Source organism: Xenopus tropicalis, chromosome 6 (genome assembly GCF_000004195.4).
Source record: "Xenopus tropicalis strain Nigerian chromosome 6, UCB_Xtro_10.0, whole genome shotgun sequence".
In the NCBI taxonomy this organism is placed as follows: domain Eukaryota; kingdom Metazoa; phylum Chordata; class Amphibia; order Anura; family Pipidae; genus Xenopus; species Xenopus tropicalis.
In genome coordinates, this window is record NC_030682.2 from 112,805,239 (window position 1) to 112,830,483 (window position 25,245).

Sequence of the window (25,245 nt, forward strand, 5' to 3'; positions counted from 1 at the left end):
AGTGGTTATGTACTTCACGTTCAAGTATATGGGAGGCATTAGTGGCAGATTTGGACACCTCTCCACTGGCTTAATAATAGCGCATCAGAAGATTATTTATTCATTACTGATTGATTGCTGTAAGGTAATAATCCATAGAGAAATAACAGCTGTTTAGTTCTTTACCTCTCAACCCACTTTAAAAAGATGTTCCATGTCTCTTTATTACTTTTAATGGTGGTGGGTCTCTTTGATCTTACCACACCACAAGTTGCCAGTAGGCATGTAGCACAAAATGGTTTTCCCTGAAAATCAACAGGATTGAGTACTGACATCAGTTTGCAGGGATGCAGCTTATCCAGGCACAGTCAGAAGACTGAAGGAATTGTGGGCGATACCTAGTAAAAAAAAAAATATTTGCTCTTTTGAAAAAATAGATATCATTTCAGGATTATAGGTAAGAGTCACTATTAATTGATTTGTCTTGAAACCAATATGTCTCCCCATGACTTATTTTAAAGAGATGTTATCACTATGAACAGGGATATACTGTAGAATGTATTTTGCAAGTAAGAGTCAGGACACCCTGTAAAATACTGTATATAGTGAATTATGTGCTTATGTAAAATATAAGGGTATTATAATTTACTAAGGAGTTACATGTCCAAATAAAGGCATGAATTATAGGCGTTATTTATAAGTGTTTTTATACAGGTTATGGAACTCTGGTGACTTAAAATATCTTAGTATTTTTCAACAGGAAGTACATAATGTATTTTACACAAGTTCCAATGTCATGTGACAGAAATTCTATCACTATGCACCGATTAAAACTGATAGCAACACAATATGTCAATACTACAGATCAATCTGCAAACCATACGATAACACAAAGGAAAAGGGAGGTCCAAGACAGTGGAAACAATGGTTACCTGGTTTGGATGTGGAGGATGTCCTAGAGGCACTGTGCCAATGTATAAATACACTCCCCATCCCTGCTTATAGAGAAATGTTCCTAAAGATTTTTCATTGCACGTATTATTCTCCTTTAATGGCAACATAGTAGATGCCATTATGGCAACATAGTAGATGCCCCAAATGCAATCAAACTGAAGCAGATATATTTCACGCCCTTTGGAACTGCCTAGTAATTAAAAAATTCTGGCAAGAAGTCAGAGACTATTCCAATGCCAATCTTCTTAATTATACTCCAGTTTCTCCAGAATGTGCTACCTTAGGTCTAATGACAAAATTTCCCTCTAGACTCACCAGAGGCAGCACAAGGCTATTGATAATAATCTCAGCAGTAGCAAAAAAGCCATTCTCCAGGAATGGATCAAGCCACAACCCCCCTCAATTTCCCTCTTCATTTCAAAACTATCTCATTTATTCACCATGGACTGGATAGAAGCTTCCATGCAAAAAGAAATACGAGTTAAAAAATTCTTTGAAAAATGGGAAAGCTACATAACAACACTACCTACTGAAAAATGGCAGATGTTGGCACAGTGCTTCCAGGAAACCTCTTGGTATAATCAGAGAATGATTCTTCAAGACCCACCAGTTGATAGAAGAATAAACCGACTACTGAATGTAATAATAAATGCCATATATAAATGATACTGTTGAACCCTACATATTCTAAATATGAACAATATCTTATGAGAAAAAAATTGGGGAAAAAACAAAATTGGATTTGAATAAGAAAACTTTAATGAAAACTGCATGCAATACAATGTACATACTGTAATGCCTGATGTGAAATGTACTTTCTATTCTATTTTCCCCTCTCTTTTCTTTTCTGTACCTATTTTCCATTCACCAAAAAAAATGTTTTAAAAAAAAACTGATAGCAACACTAAGCACCGTTTATAAGGATATAATTTCTTATAACTCTTGTGTATTTTATAATTATAAATTGTGCTTAGTGTTGGTGTCTTTTATTTCACATTTGTTGCTGTAAATAACATTTAGGAAATTTGCACAACTAATCACATCAATTTTGCACCTACAGCTAACTGGCAGGGTTGTTACCTGTCTGTTTTTGACCCAGACAAGCAGTTTTTTTAATGGGTTATCAACAATTTCTGCCAGTTTTCGACATGAAAACTGGGCAGAAATCCTCAGAATAGCGTATGGCGGTTGCAATAATCCTGCTTCTCTCCCCCCCCCCCCCCACACCATTGTGTGATGACGTCACAAAGTATATCAACGTCATTACACGTCCCTTTGTTCGGATTTATAACCTGCCAAAGGTGGCAACCCTAAAAATCGAATGATTCACTGGTATGCTTTACTGCCCAAGCACAGATTTGCCCAGTGTTGATAAATAAGCCACAAAGATATTAGAAGTCGCCTTCTAATTTTATAGGGTTAAAAGTCCTCTTTATTGTTTTTTGTATTTTATAGCAAAGGATATCTTATCTGCTTTAAAAACCTATTTCTCTATAATTTTATATACAGATAACTTGAATTAAGCATTTGCCAAAAATAACCTCTTCGAATTCAACTGACAGAGCTGTTTAACAACAATATATTTATATATATTGGACCAGATTCATTAAGGAGTATATTCATCATGCTCTGTAAAAAGCGTAGTAAAGCATTACCGGTGATGTTGCCCAGGGCAACCAATCATTAAATAGATTTCAACAGTTAGAAAACCAAAGGAAAGAATCTGATTGGCTGCAATGAGCAACATCACCAGTAATGTTTTTCTCCACTTTTTACACAGCATGATAAATATACAGATGGAAACCATTTCTCAGTTCTAGATTTTCCCATGGACTTCAATAAACTTGTCATGTGATTGTATTTCTCAGTGAACTGAATGTGGCCCATTGTCTGACAAAAATGAATATAGGTTTCCTGTATATCTGTTATGGTTTTAGCATATTTTCCATTATATCGTTTATGTGATTAAATTGTGTATTTAATCATATGACAGAGAAGTTGAAGGTCCTAAAAAGCTATGTGTTTGAATTGTATGTAACCCAGGCTTCGTTGTTTGGCCCGTTCAGGTTAACTGAGAATGTAAGTGTAACCAGTGCGGTGACTGATGAGCATTGCCTCATTGGGCTCTATATAAGCCAGCTGCAGAGCATGCCACGGTCAGTATGAGATAACTAACACACTAATTAGTAGATACACTAAACCATTCCTCAGTTAAGTGCTTATAGGAGAAATCAGTGCAAACAAATATGCTTTTAAGAATTCTCTGATGGATTAAATAATAAGTTCTGCATACAGTCTCTTCTTATTGCTAGGTATTAACACAATTCATTAATTCCTTTGAATCTACCTATGTATCTTTTTTTTTCTCCATATTTTTCTCTCTCTCTCCTTTTAACAATGGATAATAAAAGTTATGTTTTTATTATGAGATATTCCCTGATGTGCATCTCCTTTTGCAGAATTTTTGTAATATTGGCTTAGATAGCACCTAGGTTCAAAAAATCTTTTTTTCTGTTTGCATTCAAAGTGCTTGGATTTATAGACTTCAACATTCAGAATATATATAAATATACAACTGAAAAAGGACCAGAACTCCAATTTGTGTTCCACTGTGATTGATTTCATATATCAAGAGAAGCAGAAAGATATTAAATAAATTATGGTAGAACACAGTGCCGGTCCTTTCTTCAGTTACATATATTACTTTGGCTCTAGTGGGTGGTATTCTTTTTCTTGGACTGGTAAAGATGTGTTGTTGACAAATAAACACTTGAAGTTTATGCAAGCACAATGTAAGATTGGAAAAAGAGTAGAATTATAAAAATTCCCTGCTGAAAAGCTGTAATATTCTTATAGGGACAAAACCACCCGTTCTACAGTTTAGATAGTTGGCTAGCTCAGGTTTTCCTATTTGCAATTAGCATTGTGTATGGGGGCCTAAAATCGCACACACCTACATTAAGGTAATTTTGCCAAACTGTACAATTGCTGTACCAGCGAAGGTCTCCCGATTTAAGGCCAAAAATTTATATTTGCTGGCAAAATAATGTCACTCTTTGCATGGATAAAACAAGCTTGTGCATTCAAGGTAAACCATGTGGACCTGACCATTGGCAAAAAAAATTATATAATAGTTGTATCTCTTAAACTGCCACCAATTTATCATGTAATTTCCAGCCATGTCCCCAGTGGTGACAATTGCTGAATTCTGAACTGAAGCTAAAGTTATAATCCAAAAGATATACATAAATAAAGAGAGAGAGAGAGAGATGGGTGGATGGATGTAAGGGTGATTGTATTGATGGGATGGATGGATATATCCTTTTAGCTCATGTGCAGCTTATGTTCTTAGGAAGAAATGCTCAGTCATTTTCCTGACTGGGCCTTGAAATGCAGCATTACTCTACTGGGTCTGTGACCATCTGCTTTAAGTTAAAAAAAAAAATAAAATATATATATATATATATATATATATATAAAGAAAGTGAGATCCATAAAGTACTGAAATACCTTCAGACGTAGATACAGTTTGTTCAGTAGGAATACATTTATTTTCAAGTCAGAGAAAATTTACAGCACCCCTTAATCACCACAGGAAGATGCATTCCAGCTGCTTTCTCATTTATTGGTTGCAATGATGGGTCTTAATCATAACACCATCAAAAATATGCAAATACCTATTGCACAGAATAGAGTATTCACAGTACGGCAGCTCCAGCTGTTTGAAGCATACCCTATGTGGGAGGATAATAACTGTGGTACAGAGAGATCACAAAAGAGTCTGCCATCAATGTGATAATTTCTTTTTAAAGTCGTTCCATCTTAGCAAAATTATAAACACTGTAATAAAACGAAAATATGTATAACAGGCTCATTCATTTTGATTCTTTCCTTGCTGTCACCAAAATGAGTGAGGATAAAGCAAAACAAAGTGTAGGAATCTACAGAAAGGCTACACTCTCTCTTTTTGATGTTGGTATGCCAGTGCACATTTTATTTCCCACTATTCTGGGATTTTAAGTAATGTGTCGTGTAACAATTTTGTTTTCATCCCCATGTATGGAACATAGAAGTGATTTTCGTCTACATAATTCGTCAGCCTGCATCTTGGTGCAATTGTTTCCATTCTCCTTATTTATAACAGAGGAGGTGGCAATAGTGACTTCCTGGTAGGCTGTTCAGCAGTACCCACAACCACATGAAATCTGCCTCCACTGAGTAAGGATAACTTGACTTAAGGTGGCCATACACGGGCCAATTCTAGCTGCAGCTAATCGGCCGGTGTAGGGGCACCAACGACGAGCCTGGCCGACCGGTATCTGGCCTGAAATCGGGCAGATATCGATCGGGCAGATTAAAAAATTTTGTCGGATTCGGCAGCTAATCGGCCGGTGTAGAGGCACCAACGATGAGCCTACCCGACCGATATCTGGCCTGAAATCGGGCAGATATCGATCGGGCAGGTTAAAAAATTTAGTCGGATCAGGGACCACATCGGCTTGTTGATGCGGTCCCTGATCTGACTTCTCCTATACCCGCCGTTCTAATTCAATCGTTTGGCCCCAAGGACCTGAAGGTGTATGGCCACCTTTACAGGGGGTCTATGTTGTTGGACTGCTCTCATAGGATCCCCTTAAAATCTGCTTAGGGCCTTTATATGTCTAAAGCAGGGGTGGGCAAACTACGGCCCGTGGGCCACATCCGGCCCGTTGGCCTTTTTAATCCGGCCCGCTGACTCCGGGTCCCTTTAAATAATTTCTGGGCCCTGATTGGTTGCGCTTCGTGCATGCTGTATACGCAGGGGGCGCAACCATAAAAAAGGGTGCAGCGGGGAGCTGGGAAACAGACGCAGCCGAACAATGGAGGGAGCCACAGGTCGGGGAGATGGAGGATGCTGGGGGGGGGAGCTGGTGGGAGGACGTTGGCCCGGCCTGGCCCGCCTGTGAGTCAATGTGGCCCCCGAGCCAAAAACTTTACCCACCCCTGGTCTAAAGGGACCTGTGCTGCTATGCAACATCAGTTAAAATTTCTGGTTGTCAATGGGGCCAATACTGCCCCTGCCAAGGTGATCTCTGCAACTTAACAGTAATTATATCCTTGAAGCATAAAGCTTTCTGTGGAAGGCACGTTTGTAAAGAAATCATTTTGTTTTTTTATTGTTGCTTAGGAAACTTTATTAAAAAAAAATAAAAAAATGTATTACTGTATTAAATGTATTACGGTTAATAAGCACAAAGAAGACACAAATAGAAATCTATAAATCAGGTGTGCCAGATCTCATCAATGCTAACGTACCATACATATACATCCCATATACTAGAAACTGTTTAAAAGAGAAGGAAAGCTACTCAGACATTTTATTGCCAATAGATTAGTCACATTAGTGCAAGCTTAAATGCTATATTTATTCTGTAGAATGCTTTACCATACGTCATTAAACAGCCGTAGAAGCTCCCTCTGTTTAAGACAGCAGCTGCCATTTTAGCTTGATCTGACTTCACTTCCAGGCAGCAGTGTGCAGGCAGGGAACAGCTCTCAGCTCAGATTACAGGAGAGATGGGAGGGGGAGAGGAGGAAGCGGAGCAGACTCGTGCTGTGCCCTGTAGGATTTTGCTGAGAGAAGGAAGTCTGACACTGAAAATCATGTATACAGAATTGAAGGAAGGAAATGGTCAGAGTAGCAGTTATGTGAGTGCTTATGGCTGTATTTACAAAAACCTTGCTTATAAAAGCTTACTTAGTTTTTACCTTTCCTTCTCCTTTAATTTTAAACCTACAATACAGAACTGGAAAAATAAATATTTTAAACTATTTATGAAATGTTGACTTTACATCAAGATTTAATTGCTCAAAAGAAACTCAACAGCATTTCTCAATATCATGTTACAAATACAGTGGCATGTTTACAAGGTCAAATGATAGAAATGGGGCAAAATATCATACCATATATATACCATTGCTGGTCATCAGTCAGCCTTGGTCTGGCTACTGCAGGTTTCTTGGTAGCTATTTCCCCAGTCAGAACAGGAGTGGCAATCTTTGGATTCTGGCAGATGCCAGACGGGATGCTGTAAGATGCTGTAGACAGTCATCATTTATGGGGCTGTTTGGGCCTCTGTGTACTTAAAATGCCAAGACCTATTTTAAATTCCAATCTGAGTCTGTCCTGTGTTAGTATATTATCCCCAATTTACGGTACTGAAGGTGCTTGTGTATGAATTTGAATTTTTGGTGTTTTTCCCTTCACATTTTTGGTTTTGGTGGAAATCTGTAAGGCATCATTCTGGTTTCATGCATCATCCGTGTTTCTGCAGATGTAGGTACTACAAGAATCTTTGTTTTTTTTCCATAACCAGACTGGTTAGGCAGCAAGGGAGTTTGCCTGTAAGGACCTACAAAAGATATTTTTGTCCACCTCAGTACCCAATCTTTTAATATACTTGCTTAATCCTTCTCCCTATTGGTAAGTGTGCAGTCATACCTGGGTAGTGCATGTATGTGATCTTGCTTAGCTTTATTTTATCTTGTTGCCCAGTTCTCCTCACAAGAGTACAGAAGTGGAGCAGAGCAAATATCTGGCTAGGGCTGCTCCGACTTTGCTAAAGGGAAAAGGGTAAGTCATGAATGAAAAATCTTGGGAACCTGGACTTATACAACTAACACGGATACTTAAACCTTGACTCTCCTTATATATGTCGACATGCACAAAATTGTGTTTGTTCTCTAATTCCACTAATGACTCCTAACCCTAAAAAGAGTTAACTGTACAATCACAAAATGTACATGCACTGTTTATTTTAAAGAGTAATAATCACAATATAAAGTATATATATATATATGTAGAGAGAGAGAGAGAGAGAGAGAGAGAGAGAGAGAGACTGAGACTGTATTGATACACAAAACCTACATTTTAAGAGCACATATGCATTATAATTTGGTTAGATATGACTATTTTTTTATGGTAAGCAAAAGTATAACAGAGAAATACATATCCACACCATTGTACTGGTTGTTTGCTCACGGTGACATCCTCCCATAACTTAAACATACATATAATTGAAGACCAGGCAGTGAATATAGTTCTGCACGTAAAATCTTTCACAAAGTGCCAGTAAATGAGTTTCTATTTACATGATCACAAATTGTATTGCAGGCAGTGAAAACACAGAAATTAATACAATTTAATTGTGGTAGTAAAAAGTACAACCCCAGGCATGTAAGATTAATACCCATCACAGGCCGAAAGAATTACCTTTTTCAGACATCATAAACATCAAGGTGAAGTTGTGCCTCACTAGAAAGATGTGCCAGATGTATTTTGCTGCATGTAGTTTGTGCTGCCTGTTCATGATCTGCAGTGCTTCTCCATGTCCTTCATTTGGAATCTTTGTTGTTTTAAGAGGATCTTTCTTGTTGGTTTTTCTTTGTTCCATTTCCATTCCCTCCTTTTACTATAGGTTGCAATACAGCCTGGATGTGGCAGATAGGCTGGCCGATGAACATGTTCTTATCGGGGTATATGCCAACATGCTACAGAACAACCATTCACGGTTAGTTGAGGTTTGGAACATTGGCTGGGCTTAAAATGGAGGCTATAATCTAAAAAGGTCACGTGTCAAGATGCAGTGTCATGTTAAGTGAATACACTCAGGCAGTACGCATGTATAACTCCATTTTTAGGCATGCATATCTCATCAACTCAGGAAAGGCCCCACCATCTAAATTATAAAAGAGTTCATTGTTTTTAAATATTGGTTTATATAATTTTAACAAAGGTTTTAAACACTATGGTCCTCATTTACAGAACATATGCAAGAGCATTGCAAACATTAAAATGCTGTTCATTAAGCACTTGTGCCTAAATTGTCTTTCTCTAATACCCCAGTTGTAGTTATTGTAAATGAGGCTTAATGTGTACCGTGCAGAGACACAGGAACACTCTATACTTTAGATCTGCCATTGACGTATATACCACCAGCGGTTTAGTTTTTTTGTGGCAAATGAATGAGCATGTAAGTGCATAGCCAGGTTTCCTCAGTATGACGGGCATTTTGCCATGGCCTCAATTTGTTTTTTTTATTTGCCAACTGGCAAAACATTTTGCCCCTTAGTTGTTTGCCACAAAACCTTGCTCTGATTTTCAGCTGTCAAAATTAAGCTGGTATTCTGTGAACAAAATGCTGCATTGTGGGGAAAAAACATGCAAAATGTGCCAATTTTTTCCACTAAGCCTTTTGTCCCCATTAGTTTATTTAACTGGTAACTCATAGGACAGTGCAAAAATAAGGAGAGAAATCATTCATTGCACATTACCAGGTTGGAAGTTTTCATGGAGAAAGTGTGACTTTTCTTGCTGAGTATAGTAAAGGTATTTCTTTATGTGAAGTTAAAAGTTATTGCTTAGTGAGGCCAAGCAAGCAGATGATTGAGTATCTTGGAAGCTTAACCGATAAAATGTCTCCTTAACAGTTTAAAATATTTCAGGAACTCAAAGGTCCCGAAATCCATTAAATTTAATGAGCAAATCGGCATAGTCATGAATTAAAATATTTCACTGCACTTAGCTGAAATGCTCAGGCTTCTTGGAGACTTTCCAAATTGCGTCATCAAAAAACCTCTTTTGCTTGTGTCTTTTTTTTTTTATCTAACTGCAAGAAATCTTTTTAGGCAAATAAACAAAGAAGGGTACAACATTAAACAAACATTAATGGTATGCACAAAGGTACATCCAACTCACAGCAATATGGCCACCCAGACTTCTGAAACTTGGATTCGGTGAATTGGATGCTGTAATCAATTCCAGGCACATTGGCATGCTAAAACTGACCCCCATGCCTGCTTTATGCCACAATTTGCCCATGGTATTTCGAAATGGATGGCTTGTTTGAGTCTGTGTTGGTGCACCCCACACAAGCAGCAGAGGACTTAATGATACCCAGCAGGTACCCATTAAGTACCCATTAATAATGAATGCAATGCTGCATTGTTGGTAAAGAAAATGAAAATGTGTACTGAATTCAGAAATGAGCCTGTTGTGGGCTTTTGGCTTTTTGACTTGTTCGCTTTCTCCAGGATGTTGGTGAAGCATAAAACACACAAAAAAGATCTGTTTCTCTGCTTATTAGCTGAAGCATCAGTGTTTAAGGTCCTGATTATTATCTTCTCTACTTTACACTCTAACTTTTTTTTGATAAATGTTTATTCTAGCATACTGGCATGGACGAGCTTGATAGTTTTTATCTTGTGGCACTCGATTCTTCTTAATAGACACTAGTTTGTTTTGTTGCAATCAGCTGTTTTTATGCCATCCATAACTTCCTTCATATGTTTCCCATTACGTTTAACTTTAGTGTTTATGGGTAATGGCACATGGGACGTTTTGTTGCCTGTGATAATTTCATACATGCACTGTCACTAGCTTGCTGGCTGTTGTCAATCATTAATGGGTAGAGATTCCATCAATCATTTATAAGCTTGTTTATCTGACATTCAGCTTCCTTGCATTATTTAGAAGAATAGAATCTCACACTTAAAGGGCCATTATACCCCCAAACATTTTACAGAATTTTACAAAGATCAGGAAACACCTAACTCTGCCATTTTTATGGTTAATATCTTACCAATATATATTTATATGAGAGAGACAGACATCAGCCTAAAGACAAAACTGCATAATTTTTTTCCATTGGTGTAACATACAAGGCAGACATACAAACAATACTGAATAAGCAGTTTGTAAAAATCATTCAAGAACCTAAAAGAGTATCAGTAATTACAGTTCATTAAGAACATCTTGAATAGGAGATATGAAGTGTATAGACCCCTACATAATATCATCATGGGTATAAGGGTATTCTTGGAATTCCTAGTTGTGTCCTAAATATTCACTGTGCTCTCTGGTGGCTGGTGAGCATAGATCATAAAGTTCTTGGGCAAGGGGCTCTTTGAATTATTCAGTTTACACCACTGTGTAATACTGTAGGTGCTATATAAATTAAGAAGTAAAATATAATAGCGAAAGACTCTAATCCATATTTTAGCAAACCTTTATTGTCACACCTGGGTTGACCTTAATTCTTTTTGAGCAGGCCCTTAATGTACAAAGCCGGAAGTTTTTGCTTTAAGTGTGTGCCCTGAAGGTAAGCAGAGAGGGCAGGAGAGTGAGCTTTAAGGGCGAAGACACATGCAGCAATTAACCTGTCGCAGCAACTTATACAGTACCCTATGGCAGGAGAGTCGTTGCAATTAGCCGCCAGAACCAACTTTTTAAAAATCACAGTAACTAATCGCCCCATGTGTCTTTGCCCTAAAGGTAGGCCACATATAAGTTATAGTGCTTTTCAGATCTTTTGTTCAAATCTCATTGCTGATTGGTTGCTATGGGCAACCAGTGATGTTGGCTCACACACCATAATAAATTTGTTCCCACCCTCCACTGATATTCAGGGCTGAATCGTCAGATATGGAGGTAGAAACAATAGAAATTCTACCTCCTTCTGCCGATTCAGCCCTGAACATAGATTTTACTCAGGTGCCTTCAATGGTGCCCCGATCAAAATGTTTTAACCTGCCTGATTGACAAGTTTGCGATATTGGTGGCCTTGTTGAGCCGCCATACACGCACCGAATATCGTATGAAACAAGGTTTTCTAAGATATGATCGTGTATGGCCAGCTTTAGTGTATTACACACCATGATATATTAGTGCTATTAAAGAGGCTTGTTTCCAGTCACAGGCAGAAAAGACTGCACAGTTGAACTGGGACTTCTTGTGGCTGATTTTAATTATCTGAAAATTGACTTTTATAGAAATGCTAACACATCAAAGGAAAGCAAGTTTCTACCTTTGCTGACAATTTCATGGCTCTGATTTAGCTGTGTTTTTGGTTCTTATTTATCTTATCTTCTATATTTTACCACAATATAAAGCTAAATATATGAACATTTCTGGGGAAATAAATGTATTTTGGGCACATTTTAGGAAATATTAAAGTAGGACATTGTTGCTTCTGGCTTTCCCTGGTGCTACTGCCTTGCATGTTCTAAAGTGATATACAAGGTAAGTGCTGCCAGTTTGGTTTGGTATACTACCACTGTGCTTGTATTTCTTGTGTGCAAACCTTTATTCTATTTAAAAATACTGAATTGGCATGGCCAGCCAGTGTTGATGTATGTATGGGCACAAAGCTTGCACCTGTTGATGGTAGGGAAAAATCTCCCAGGAAGCAAAGTGGAAAAAACGGTGCTTTGTCCAATATCTTAGCCAGCAGATCCATAGATATGTGCTTAGCACAGAAAGTATCAAACGCTATAGTAGAAATGTACCAGTTTGTGCGCAGAACAGGAAGACCGCACAACAAAAGCCTTACTTTGGTCCCATGGTATGGTCTATCCACCACAGATATGCTTTCATTATTCAGTAGGTGGGTGTTTTAGGAACCAACATACAGTATAATGGCAATGTTTGTAAGGGGGGCAATTATGCATTAAAATTCTTGTTATTTCTTACACAATTTTGTGAACAGAATGCTGGACAGCCCAAGCCGACTGGACGAAGAACACAGACTGATTGCCAGATACGCAGCAAGGCTGGCAGCAGAAAATTCTTCAGCAGTAAGTTCAACTTTAAATACACATAATTACCACTGTGTATATGAAAGTGCAGAAAATAGATTACTACAAAAGTTGTTAAAAGTAAGTTAATGTGAAAGAAAAGGGTTGGTTATTAGGCTCCCCGTGTGTCCTTGTAAGTGTATTAAAGCCCTTCATCCCTTATTATTATCATAATAAGGAAAACTCATTTGAATAAAAAAAACTCAAACATCTTACATTTTTGAGTTTACAAACACAAATAAAACTTGATAATAAAATATGGCTTAGCTTTGCCTAGGACAACTCCCACTGACTTCTATTAGTGCTAATAGACTCAAATCATGAAAAAAAAATCAAGCTCGAAAATTGATAAATCACCTCCTTATACAGAGAAAAACTGTAGAAATCAGGTTTATGGTAGTTTCTCACTTTTACAGATTAGAATACAGGTATGGGATCTGTTATCCAGAATGCTCTGGACCTGGGGTCTTCTGGATAAGGGATTTTTCCGTAGTTTGGATCTCCATACTAAAAATCATTTAAATACTAAATAAACCCAATAGGATTGTTTTGCATCCAATAAGGATTAATTATATCTTAGTTAGGATCAAGTACAAGGTACTGTTTTATTATTACAGAGAAAAAGGAAATAATTTCTAAAAATTAGAATCAATTTTTAAAATCAAGTCTATGGGAGATAGCCTTTTCTTAATTCAGAACTTTCTGGATAATGGGTTTCCGGGGAACGGATCCTTTACCTTTACAGCGTTGTAGTGAAGTAGGTTGAAGTATCTTCTCTTCTGTTTGATTTGTATACTTGAGACCTAAACAGGTTTGCATTTAAATATTACGGTAACTCTTGGGGTTACCCATGCTGGAAATGGATTTGCAGCCAGGGATGGTTCAGTGGCTAGGAGAGAATAGAAGTGCTTTTATGTGGTACTATTAGAAAAGAATGAGATATTTTTCCATACAAGGCAATGTCTCCATATGACTTCTTTGTTGCTTTTCATGTACTGAGTTTTCTCTAAACCCCTGGCTTGTTTGTTGTTTTGCAGCAGGCTCAGCAGAGAGGAGGAGCTGATATCTCCTTTACTATTGATGCAAATAAGCAACAGCGACAACTCATTGCAGAGCTTGAAAACAAGAATAGGTACTGACTGAAGATGTTTAATGTAGTGTATTTGTTGTATTTTGTATGTATTTTTATTAATTACAGTTCCACCTAAGCTGATCAGAAAACCCTGCACTACACTGATGAGCTTCAAGAAAGGCAAAACCGGTCTGTAGTTGGGAATCTGTTCAGCTATTATTCTGGCTTCTGCTTTAAAACCCAGTGGGTGAGCTGTAGCCTATAGGATAAACCCATGTAAATTGGATTTTATTTAGGAGTTTGGAATTCATTCCCAGAATTCCTTTTGTTTATTAATTACAGTACAACTCTACGCCTTTCCTGTTTTATGGTGTACTTTTCCCTACCGCAGTATAAATCAAAACATGGCAAAATCACCAAAGCAAACTCTGGTAGCAGATGGAAATCTAAATTAGACTTGCTATTTTCCCCAAACTTAATACTGAACTGATCCTTTATGGGTCTGTTCATTTTTAAGAACTGCCTTAAAGGGGACCTGTCACCTTAAGAAATAATTCCAAATTCTTTTCTGGCATGTTAGTTGAGCAAATAAACTTCATTTACACTATATAGATAGTATAGATCTTGCTTCCTTCAGTCTTGGAACTATTCAATCACAGCAAGCAGGCAGCTGCTATTTTGTGGACACTGTTAGTAAGGCAAGCTTTGCATCACCCCAAAATCTTGTTGGAGGACCAGATGCCCATACCCATGCACTGGCTACATAATTAGGTGATGAGGAGGGAGGGGAAAAGTGAGAAGTGCAGTGACATCTAGGAAGTGCTGAATAGAAAGCTAAAGGTATTGTCTGCCCGTCTTTATGTCTAAGGCATAGAGGCGGGGCAGGCAATATATGATTGACAGCTGGGATTTTTAAATGCCTTTATAATGGATATGGATGTGTTATTAAAAAATGGAATTTGGTTATTCAGCTTCTTATGTCTGGGTGACAGGTCCCCTTTAACTGAGCTGTAAAATCTATTGCCTCTTCACCTAAATGTTATTCTTTTCCATGATTGTCATAATCAGTTATATAGTAGAGTAGACTAAATAGTTGATGTTTGAAATAAAATCATCTTGAATGAAGCATCTCCCAGAAATACCAAAACCCACCGCATTCAACTGTATTGTATCTGTAATAATCACAATATTGACTTTTCCATCGTAAAATGGTCATATGCTTTCCTTGTCACATAGTTCTCACCTCCTCTTCAATTAAATCCTGCTTTGTACAGTTTTTATACAGATATAGTATAAAATACTAGATTGCACTTTTGCAACAGTACACCTCATTTGCTAGCCAATTTTTTTGAGGAGGTTGTGTTTTTTGATAAAGAAAACTATACCTCTAGGATAAATACTTAACCAACAGATATTAAAGAATCTTACCAAACTGGAATATATATATACATGTGTGGGATCCCTTATCCGGAAACACATTATCCAGAAAGCTCCAAATTACAGAAAGGCCATCTCCCATAGACTCCATTATAAGCAAATCATTCTAATTTTTAAAAATGATTTCCTTTTTCTCTGTAATAATAAAACAGTACCTTGTACTTGAGCTCAACTAATATGTAAATAATCCTTATTGGAGGCAATACAAGCCTATTGGGTTTATTCAATATTTAAATGATTTTTAGCAAACCCCAGGTGTCGAGAATTCCCATACCTGTATATATATATCTGTAAATGGTGCCCTTTTATATCTTTCACCTAGAGCCACCATTTTGTGATAGTCTGTGTGCTCCCTCAGAGATCACCTGACCGGAAATAGTGCAGCTCTAACTGTAACAGGAAGAAGCGTGGGAGTAAAACAAAGAACTTAGTCCAATAATTGGCTGATGTGACCTAACATGTATGTGTGCCCTTGGTTTGCTTGTGTGAACCATGATTGGGGCCCTTAGTACTTAAAATTGCAGTTTTCTATCTAGGATTACCCAGTGGCAAATACTACTAAAAAAAAAATATTAAAAAATTATGTTTTCATGAAAATGGTTTTAGATGAAGCAGGGTTATGGACATGAGCTGTTTTATGCAATATAATTTTATAAAGCTGTACATTGTTAGGGGTATAGTTCTCCTTTTAATAATAAACTTGTTGCTGGCTTGCCTTTCTCCATGAGGCTTTTTTCTTATTCCACTAGCCACAAAGGCCACCATTTGTAAGCCTACAAAAGGTTATGTGTTCTTCCCCTCTGCCTAGGGAAATCCTGCAGGAAATCCAGCGATTGCGAATTGAACATGAACAGGCATCACAGCCCACACCGGAGAAAGCACAACAGAATCCCACCCTCTTGGCTGAGCTGCGGCTCCTCAGGTAGAAGCAGTCTTTGTTTAAACATCTTTAACACAATACATACAGATTACTAAAATGGAATGAAGTATATTTATTTTCTTCAAAGGATACTAGCGCCAGCATCTGCATAGCTTAGTACCATACAAAGTCCAGTGCAGTTTTTGCCTCATACTTTAGACTTGTGTGGGTCTGATTGACTGGACCTTCTTTAAGACTGTCAGCCTAAATATTTACCTGCTTAGACCCACTACCTGGGCCAGCTTGCAACTTCACCTGCTAACCACTATTCACCCTAAGGGCTGTGACTGTAAATCGGCGGTGGGATGGCATACACGCAGTGGTGATTTGGCAAAATCACCGAAGTTGCCTTGAGAGGAAACGTCAGCGATTTCAGTGCCGCGTATGCCATCCCACCAGCGATTTACATTCTAGCTAGTGGGATGGCATATCGGGGAGATAAGTCGCCCGCGACAAGGGACAAGTGGCGACTAATCTCCCCGTCTGTCACAGCCCTAAATCGTGAACATGGTGTTATCTAAAACATGCAAGTGATATCATAAAAGGGGCAGGGAAGTTCACCTCTACCCACCCAAGGCTTGCATTGCATTGCCAGATCCTGCAAGTACCTGATACTATACAGGACTCATACTATGCTTATATATCAACACAATTAACAGGGATGCAGATTTCCTGTGTTGATGTTCTCTAGTGTATGTAACCGAGTAAATATGGTTATTTGTATTTCCAAAAGAGAATACTGCTTGGGTTATTTTTATTTTTTACTTGTCCGTCATAGATTTTACAGTGATTTATAGCTATGGCATAAAGTATGATGCTATGCTCTAAATACAAATGATAATATTGCAGTTTTCTCAGTGCTATTACTGTCCTAACAAAAAATGAATTGTTAACATACCGCCAGTTACCAAGGGAGCATCTGTATAGTGTTTTCAAGGAGTGGTAACTGTCTGAAAGGCAGCTTTGTTTCCATGACTACTAATTGCCAGATTCTGTGTTTTCTGATTGGGTCATTTTAGTTTTTTAATTCTCTTGAATGTCAGATTGAATAGGTCGCGTTAAGGGGTGTTCCCAGCTCTGTTTTCTTTAGTATTACAAGAGCAAGCAGAAAATTAACTCTCTGGATGGAAGTGATTGGGGTTTACAGTCCAACATGTAACAGTACAGGGTGTGGAATATAAATGTGTTATGTGTTATATATTAGTATTATGTAACATTCCTAATTAAAACAAAACCATAACCCTAAAACAATTCAAGCCTTAGCAGGTAATTAATGGTGTACTAAAGCTTAACAAAGAAGTAGAGTTACCAGCCCAAGGCAACCATAGCCCTTTAGCAATGAAGATCTGTGTCTCCAAATATACCCCCCAGTACCACCCCATCCCCTTACTTATTAACTGCACATGCTCTGTGCTGTTAGCTTAGGCACAGACTCGCAATAAACCGTATATATTAAATATAAAAGTCACAATACAGGGCTGATTAGTAGTTAATTTATATTCACATTACATGGCAACTCGGAAACCAGTGCAATTAACCTCAGCATTTAATAATCAGCACTGTAGTATTAGCTTCTATGACAGATGGACCTCATTTTCTGCTTGATGATTTGCAGTGACCCCAAAGCTTAGGTTCTCTACAGCTGCCCAGAGCACACTGAGTATTATGTGAGCTTTACTGAAGCACTTAACAAAATCCAAGATGGTGAGCTCCTGTGACAACTTTGGAGGCCTTCATTATTACTGTTATAGAGATGCTGAACCTTTAAGCTGGTACAGTAAGTTCAATATATGAAGAAAAAATGGCATTCCTCTATGTGACTATAGCACAGCCATTAGGGTACACTGTAGGACACTTTATGAGATTTAAGTTATGAGATTTAAGTGACTTCTTTTCTTGCCCTGAATCATAGCCCTGCCCAAGCGACATCATGTCCCCGCCCACTGATGTCACATCCCCGCCACCCACCCGGATTTAAGTCCGCCAAAAGGTGGCAACCCTTCCCCCCTTAACTTTCCAGCATCGAGTGGGTCCAGAGGGGACTGCATTGCTAGTATATACACTCTTTGCACTAGTAGAGACAAATGTCTGGGTTTACAGGAATATAGTTACCAGGAATACCTTTTTTTCACCCCTGGTAACTTACAGGGCGCTGTAGGTGATATTGATCATTTGTCATGAATAGGTTTGTGTTTGTAAGTAATTGTTACTTGAAGTTTCTAAACCTGACTATTTTGCCAACCTGACTGTCCCTCCTCACTCTGTCAGTTACAGCTTCTAATGATAACAGTCTACTGCTGCACAAATATGGCAGCCCCCTCATAGAGGAACATGGGGGATCAGATTGGTAATGTAAAAGCATCAGGAAACATTATAAAGTTCTTGCAAAGACAATGTTATGATATATTTAAAAGGTTCATACCTTGCCTTATGGCAGTTGCCCCCCTGATTATCAGAATAATCATTTCTTTATATAGCTCCAGCAAGTTACACAATGCTTTACAAATGGGAGTCTTACAATAATTTAACAGACAAGAGCTACAGATTAAAAATAGGTTTGAAGGGCCTTGTTACTAAGATCTTACAATCTGAAGGACCTTTGGATAGTGAAATGTCATTGGTCTGTAATGGAAGCAAGGCTAATGCAGCAGAAACTTACTTAACAAAAAATAAAAGTCTACCTTACTGTTAATGGCAATCAACACAACTTGAATACTAGAAAAGACTAAATAAGCCACACTTTCTGGTCCAGTTTATTAACATAGGAGGTAAAATAAACCAGTGCAGTTACCAGAAGCAACCAATCAGCAATTTGTTTCAATCAGTGTGCTTATAAAAATGAAAGCATATGCAAATAAAAGCACTTATCTAATTGGAAGTTATGGATAATTAGTAAATCAACCCATCTTTTTATATTTAAGAAATTGCTCTCCAAAGCAGTCTTCATGGATGCCCCTTCGCTGGGTGCCTATGGCCCTCATCTTACCCATCCACACAGGCCTTTCTGACATAATTTCTCTGTAATCCAGCCTACAAACTTGTGGTACTATAATAATTGACCCACTGGAATGAAAATCATTTTAAACAAATAGCATCACCTCAAGGCCCAGCCATGCAAAATTATTGCCAGTGATAATAAACAAACAGATTATATCAAGCTTTCTTCCCTTAACTGTCTCTTGTTGCCCCTCAGACAGCGCAAAGATGAACTTGAGCAGAGGATGTCTGCCCTGCAGGAAAGCAGGAGGGAGCTGATGGTGCAGCTGGAAGGCCTCATGAAACTTCTAAAGGTAAGAAGCACAGAATAGCATCAGGGTGAATTGAATACCCTGGTGTAGACAGATAGCACAATATAAGACTATTTGGCCTATTGGACTGCAATAAAGCTGACCTGTATGTGGCATGCTTTAGATTACATGAAATGCTTGCAGATTACTGCTAAAGAAGCCATATCTGATTTATTCTTTAAGAATATCCCCCCCCCCCCCCACCCCCCGATGGGCATAAATACCAGAAGAGAGTGACATATCATATGATTATCATTGAGGAGGCTAAAAATAAAATGTTTTCTTTTGGAGATATATAAAATATATTAAAAGGTAGCAGTAAATCTCCCTAAACCTATGATTGTCAGTCTGTAGGTATGAAGAAGTAAAGGAGATGAAAAACCAAATATAACATTTTGCAGAATGAAATTCTAAGCAACTTTCCAATGGCCATTAATTATACATTTTCAGTGATTTTTAGTTATATGTAATTGTACTTGCTAATGAGTGCAGCATAGGTATCTGCTTTGCTATTTAACTGCATTCTTGGCTGGAGCAGAAATGTCTACTTCAACAATTTTTCAATAGTGCATGTAGTGAGAACCAGCAGTGCAGAGAAGAGACAGACAAATGTACTTAAAATCACTTAACGTTTGTAATGAATATTGGAAAGTTACTTGGAGTTAAAATTTGCTGTTGTTTATATTTGGTTTACAAATTTTGCATTTTTATACAATACTTTCATAGGGTTAATGTGTGCTGATAAATATTTTTGCAGGAGCAAGAGCTGCGACAGGAAGTAAGTGCTGATTTTATAGGGTTTCTGTAACTAACACTTGTAATGAAAACAGCATGACATGCATTGGTTGGCAATGTTAGCATGTGTTGGAATAAGAAAATAACCACAAATAAATCAGATTAGCCAGATGCACATTTTACAGTATCTACTGAGTTTTCATGGTGTGGCAACATTTTTTTAAGGCAACTGAGCAGCCTCCCCTACATAACTTTGGATGTAGTACAATGTCCCTAGCAGATCTATTAACTACTCTGTTAAAGGGACAGTTAAAAGACTTCCTCATCAAAAGCAAACACTATTTGCACGGTCATAACCAGCATTCAGCAGGCCCAGCAACAGTTGGGGGGGGGGGTAGACAAAGACCCAGTAGGGTTGCCGCCTTTTTATAATAATTGTACTGGCATGGGCTGCAATGGGCTGACAGGGTGATGCACCCAGTGCTACTGCACACAACATAGTTTTGGGGAAAAAAGCTTAAATAAAATATATCTAAAAAATACTGCACTGATTGTGCTCCTAGTTTAGTATTCTTATTGCATAATTAAACATTAAATATATTTTGGTGGTGTAAACTGCAGAACTAGAAGTTTTAATATAATCTGAAAATAACACATAGTAAAGGTGGTCATATACTGAAAAATCCACTCATTTGGCTAAGTTGGCCAATGAGCAGATCTTTTCCCAACCTTGAGGTGGCCAAACAATTGGATCACATTGCCGGGGTACAGGCCAATTCGCTCCTCGTTCCAACAAGATTTTTAAACCTGCCTGATGGACATCTGGAAGATTTTTGGCCAGATATTGGTCAGATAGGCCATCTGAGGGCCCCAAACACAGGCCGATAAAAGCTGTGGAAGCCGTGTATGAGGCTTAAAAAGAAGCGTATATTGTATTCATATTATTTTCAAAGCTTTAAGCATACTGCTTTAATGTTTGCTACTTTTAAGGGTGTCTGCTCCTAAGCAGTTAAAGTGGAAACCATGTACTACAGAGAAACGTTTCTCCTGTTTGATTAAAATTACTAGATTAGAAGATAAGAAGATATAATTCTAAACAATATGTGTCTATTTCACATATATGTATATACATATATTCCCAGTGCAACATGTTTATGCAATATACTATGTGAGGCAAGCACACGTACATATTTAGGGTTACACTAAAGTTCCATGAAGGAAGCTGATAGCATCTGCAGATTTTTAGAATACAGCTACTACTGTATTTGTTACTATTTGATCAGTTTATGCCATTACCCCTTGTCTAAATGGAAGTGGCTCTCTCCTCTGCTGTCTATGCGTCTTTCTAACTGTGTTATCAAATTGCACAGGATAGAATTTTTTATGCCTTATACTCTGATTAGGCCATGAAATATAACATACTTAAAGGAAATGCTGTTTGGCCTGAAACGTTGCAATTTTGAATGGTGCTGTTTCCTCTAATGCATCCATGAACTATAACTAACTACAAACAGCTGGATCAGAATCATTGTACACTGAAGCTAATTCTTTTTTTGTTGGCTCTTATAGCCTTAAACTTGTGTTTAAGGCTATAAGACTAGCCTTAAAGTTGTGTTTTTTTTTGTTTTTTAGAATTTTGGTAATCCCTCTATAGCATTCTCTGTTGCACTGTTTGAGATATTACCTTATGGGGCCGATTCACTAAAGGTCGATAACGCTTATTGCATGCTTTTTTGCATTAAAAAGCATGCGATAATTAAGTCCCAATTCATCAAAGTTATTTACCTCACATTGCGTTAATTAGCGAATAGAAAAAATACTAATGCATGATTCACAAACACATATGAGGCGTTGAACACGCTAAAAATCACATTACTCTGTGCAAATACTAACACCTACTTGGGGCAGGCGGTACTTAAAGAAAATTGCGGTTCGTGAGCTTTTGGCAACACAACATGGACTTTGCAGTGTGATTTATTCAAGTCTGTGTTGGCCCTAGAGTGATGCAGCCTCCAGTTTTCAGGGAAATGGTCATTTTCAGAACCGTAGTTTTCCGAAAGTAATGGTTACGTGTGAAATATATCGCACACAGGGGGAAATAACGCAAGAAAAACACTCATCGCGAGTTAAATAACACAAAGAACATCGCGTCTTAATTACATTGCGTGTCCTTTTACTGAATTGAGCGCTAAGTCGCAAAAAATAAGAAGCGATAAAATTAACACATGCTATAAATAGCGGTTGTTTTGTCAACCTTTAGTGAATCGGCCCCTATGTGTATTAGGTTGACCCAGTGTTCCCATTAAGCCATGTGCTTCTGCATGTACAAGCATATGCACAAATTTTGAGACCTATGTAGACAGAAAATCCAAGGGTGCACAGGGAATTTGTGTTTACTACTTATTCAGACAAAGTGTGTCACTGTGTAACTCTGCCCCATTTGTCTGCAATAGTGTGTGTAACATGCTCAGCTGTGTAGCACTGGGAAACCCATCCCTGTTTGCTTGCAGTAGTGTGTGCAATAAGTTCAACAGTCATCTCCTTTAGTTTCAATGCTGATACTGTTACATTTATTAATAGCTGTTGCATATACTTTTGAAATACTACATAATTCATTCCTTGATAAAAATGAAAACCAAAATCAGAGATTCTAATGTATTCAAAGTGTTGAAAGTGTTTCCCTCAGTACAAAAAGGGAGACATTAACAGATAAGTTACATCTTTTTGAAAACCTGTTTATCACTTCCAATGGAAAGTGCAACTCGTAACCTTTAGTATGTGACATTCTTACAGCTTACTAACCGGGATATATGTATCCTTTCATGTCAGTATTAATCTTACACAAATATTTCAAGCCACAGTGAAAATGTGTCATTTGGAGTTTTTAATCTCATGCTTGGTGCCCGAAGCACAAGAAGAGTTCAAGGAGCTGACACCAAGCTGTATGTCGCTAAATGTTGTCAGTGGGATCTGGCCCCTTGTAGTTTGATTCCGCCAGGATGTGCACAGTCTAGATAGACTGCCATGTCTCTTCTGTCCTAAAAAAAAAACTCCCTTATTAATATGAAATTGTGCATCTCATACCTGACAGTATTAAATCTGAGTATGTGGTACTGGCACTTTTAAATGAAAAAGCTGGAGGCAACTTGTATGATATGAAATGCAAACTTTTGAGGCATAATCCTTTGCTCTTGGGGGTTATATTGCTAAACACAATCATTTTAAAAGCATCCAGTTTACAAATCTGGGATTGACAGTATTTATGCAGTATCTGTTTTTCTAACATCTTTTCTAACGTCTCATTTTTTCTTTTTACAGACTCAGGGGGCTGGTTCCCCTCGCTCATCTCCTAGTCATACCATTAGCCGACCGATACCTATGCCTATTCGGTCAGCATCTGCCTGCTCCACCCCAACCCACACTCCTCAGGATTCTCTGACTGGTGTTGGGGGAGATGTGCAAGAAGCTTTTGCTCAGAGTATGTTGCTAACTAATTTAAGCTTGTATTAAATGATTGTCATACTGTTTTTAAGAAAGGGAGGAAAACACTAAAAAGGGCAAAACACATTTCAGCAAGCAGCATACCAGCGGTGTAACTACAGGGCACCAGGCCCCCTGCAAAAAAGTCTTCAGGGGAGCCCGCAATGCACTGTAACCCCTAACCCTGCCACTCTCCACTCTGTGCCCATCTGTTTCCGTTCCACCAATCTTCTCTTGCTAGCTCTTAGGTAGAAGAGCGACTGGAGAGGGGGAATTCTCTAGAGCTATAGAGGAAGCAGATTCCATGGTCTGGCCCCCCTTTCCCCTGGGGTTGAGTGTGTTTCCTCTATATTTACATCACTGCAACATACCTTTTATCAAATGTACATGCAAACTGAGATGCTTGTTTTCAAACGTGTGCTTCGCTAAGTGATTTCCAGTTGGTGGAAGCCAGGTAAAGTTATGTTAAATAGAACTTTACTGTGAGTGCTGTTTCCTGTGGTTGGGCGGGGAATCGTGTAAACCACACAGTCACAACTGACCAAACTCACTGACTGGGTGCAGGAGTACTGCTGCCACAAGGCAAGTTGTGATTCTTGCCTCAGGCGGCAGAGCCCATTTGTTTATCAGGGATTGAAAAAAGCTGCTCCTGGTAGCCATGTTTGCCCAAATTGAGAATTTTAAATTGGGATTTCGGCTCTACTAGTGAAGAGAGCACTATTGCATTCTTGCGTACTCTAGTCATGCAGCAGGGCGGGGGGCAAGAGGGACGACAATGGAAAGGGGCAGAGGGGCCCGGACTGGGTGCCACAGACAAACTTAAGGTACAGCTTTCTCCTGGTTATGTTGCCTCAGACACAGATTTGAACAAAGCCCATTTATAAAATACTCTCAAAATGATGCTGTTTCAATTGAAAAACTAATGTCAGTGTAGCTATTACTGTAGCAAATAGGAATTAAGTAGTTACGTTAACCTGTTGAATGGGAGCATATGTAAAGTAATTTTATGCCAAAAATCTGCATTAAAGAAAGCACATACAGTATTTATAGAGGTGCCCAGTAGTGTAACTATAGAAGAAGTTGGTCTGCTCTCTCTCTATAGCTTTAAGAAATCCCATCTCCTCAGCCGCTCTCTTACCTACCCAGCGTGAGTTGCTGGGAAATGGGGAACACAGTGGGGTGGGTGTTTAAAGGGAGGGCTGGGTAGGGGCGCACTGGGCACCTCCAAAGATGTTTTTGCGGGGGGCCTGACACAGTGTTATGCCACTGGAGGTACACAGAGGTTCCACTTTGGTGTAAATTCCATATGTAAAAGTTTTGGTGCATGTAGTTATAAATGTACATAAACTAGAATTAACTTTGCACAAAGCAATCAACAGTGTAAAAGCATAGCTTGTATTTCTGTGCCACTTATTGCTCCACTTTAAAATGATCCCTCTAAAATTCAGTCTGTTGGTGTTAAGGGAGAGAAGACCATTTGTCCTGATTTCCCAGGGTTCCTGGGGTCCAGACTGTAGATAAACGTACCAGGAACGCTTGTTGGTCGGCTGCCAGCCCAGTCCCCAATCCCCTGTGTAAATACCTTGAGTGATCCAGTCAAGATAAATTTTTCTCCTTGTGTGGCAAACTGGAGAGGTATCACATGATGCTTTTTCACTTAACTCTGGATCAGTTAGGCTGGTTTAATTTACACCAAAACGTGAAATGGATGCATGTCTTGAAACTGAAACTTGTATTTTTTAAAATCGTTTAAAAAAGTTGTTGTCATC

General features: G+C 38.4%; 1 protein-coding gene across 20 annotated transcripts in view; it reads left to right on the forward strand.

Moving 5' to 3' along the window:
* dtna (dystrobrevin alpha) overlaps positions 1-25,245 on the forward strand; it is a 151,028-nt gene that overhangs the window by 114,610 nt on the left and 11,173 nt on the right. For 7 of the 20 annotated variants that reach the window (XM_031903441.1, XM_031903442.1, XM_031903439.1 and 4 more), the window contains 8 exons: positions 7,469-7,546; positions 8,391-8,483; positions 12,459-12,546; positions 13,584-13,678; positions 15,864-15,977; positions 19,168-19,264; positions 20,019-20,039; positions 23,315-23,474. In XM_031903441.1, coding sequence (XP_031759301.1) covers positions 7,469-7,546; positions 8,391-8,483; positions 12,459-12,546; positions 13,584-13,678; positions 15,864-15,977; positions 19,168-19,264; positions 20,019-20,039; positions 23,315-23,474 — 746 coding nt within the window. 20 annotated transcript variants of the gene reach the window in all.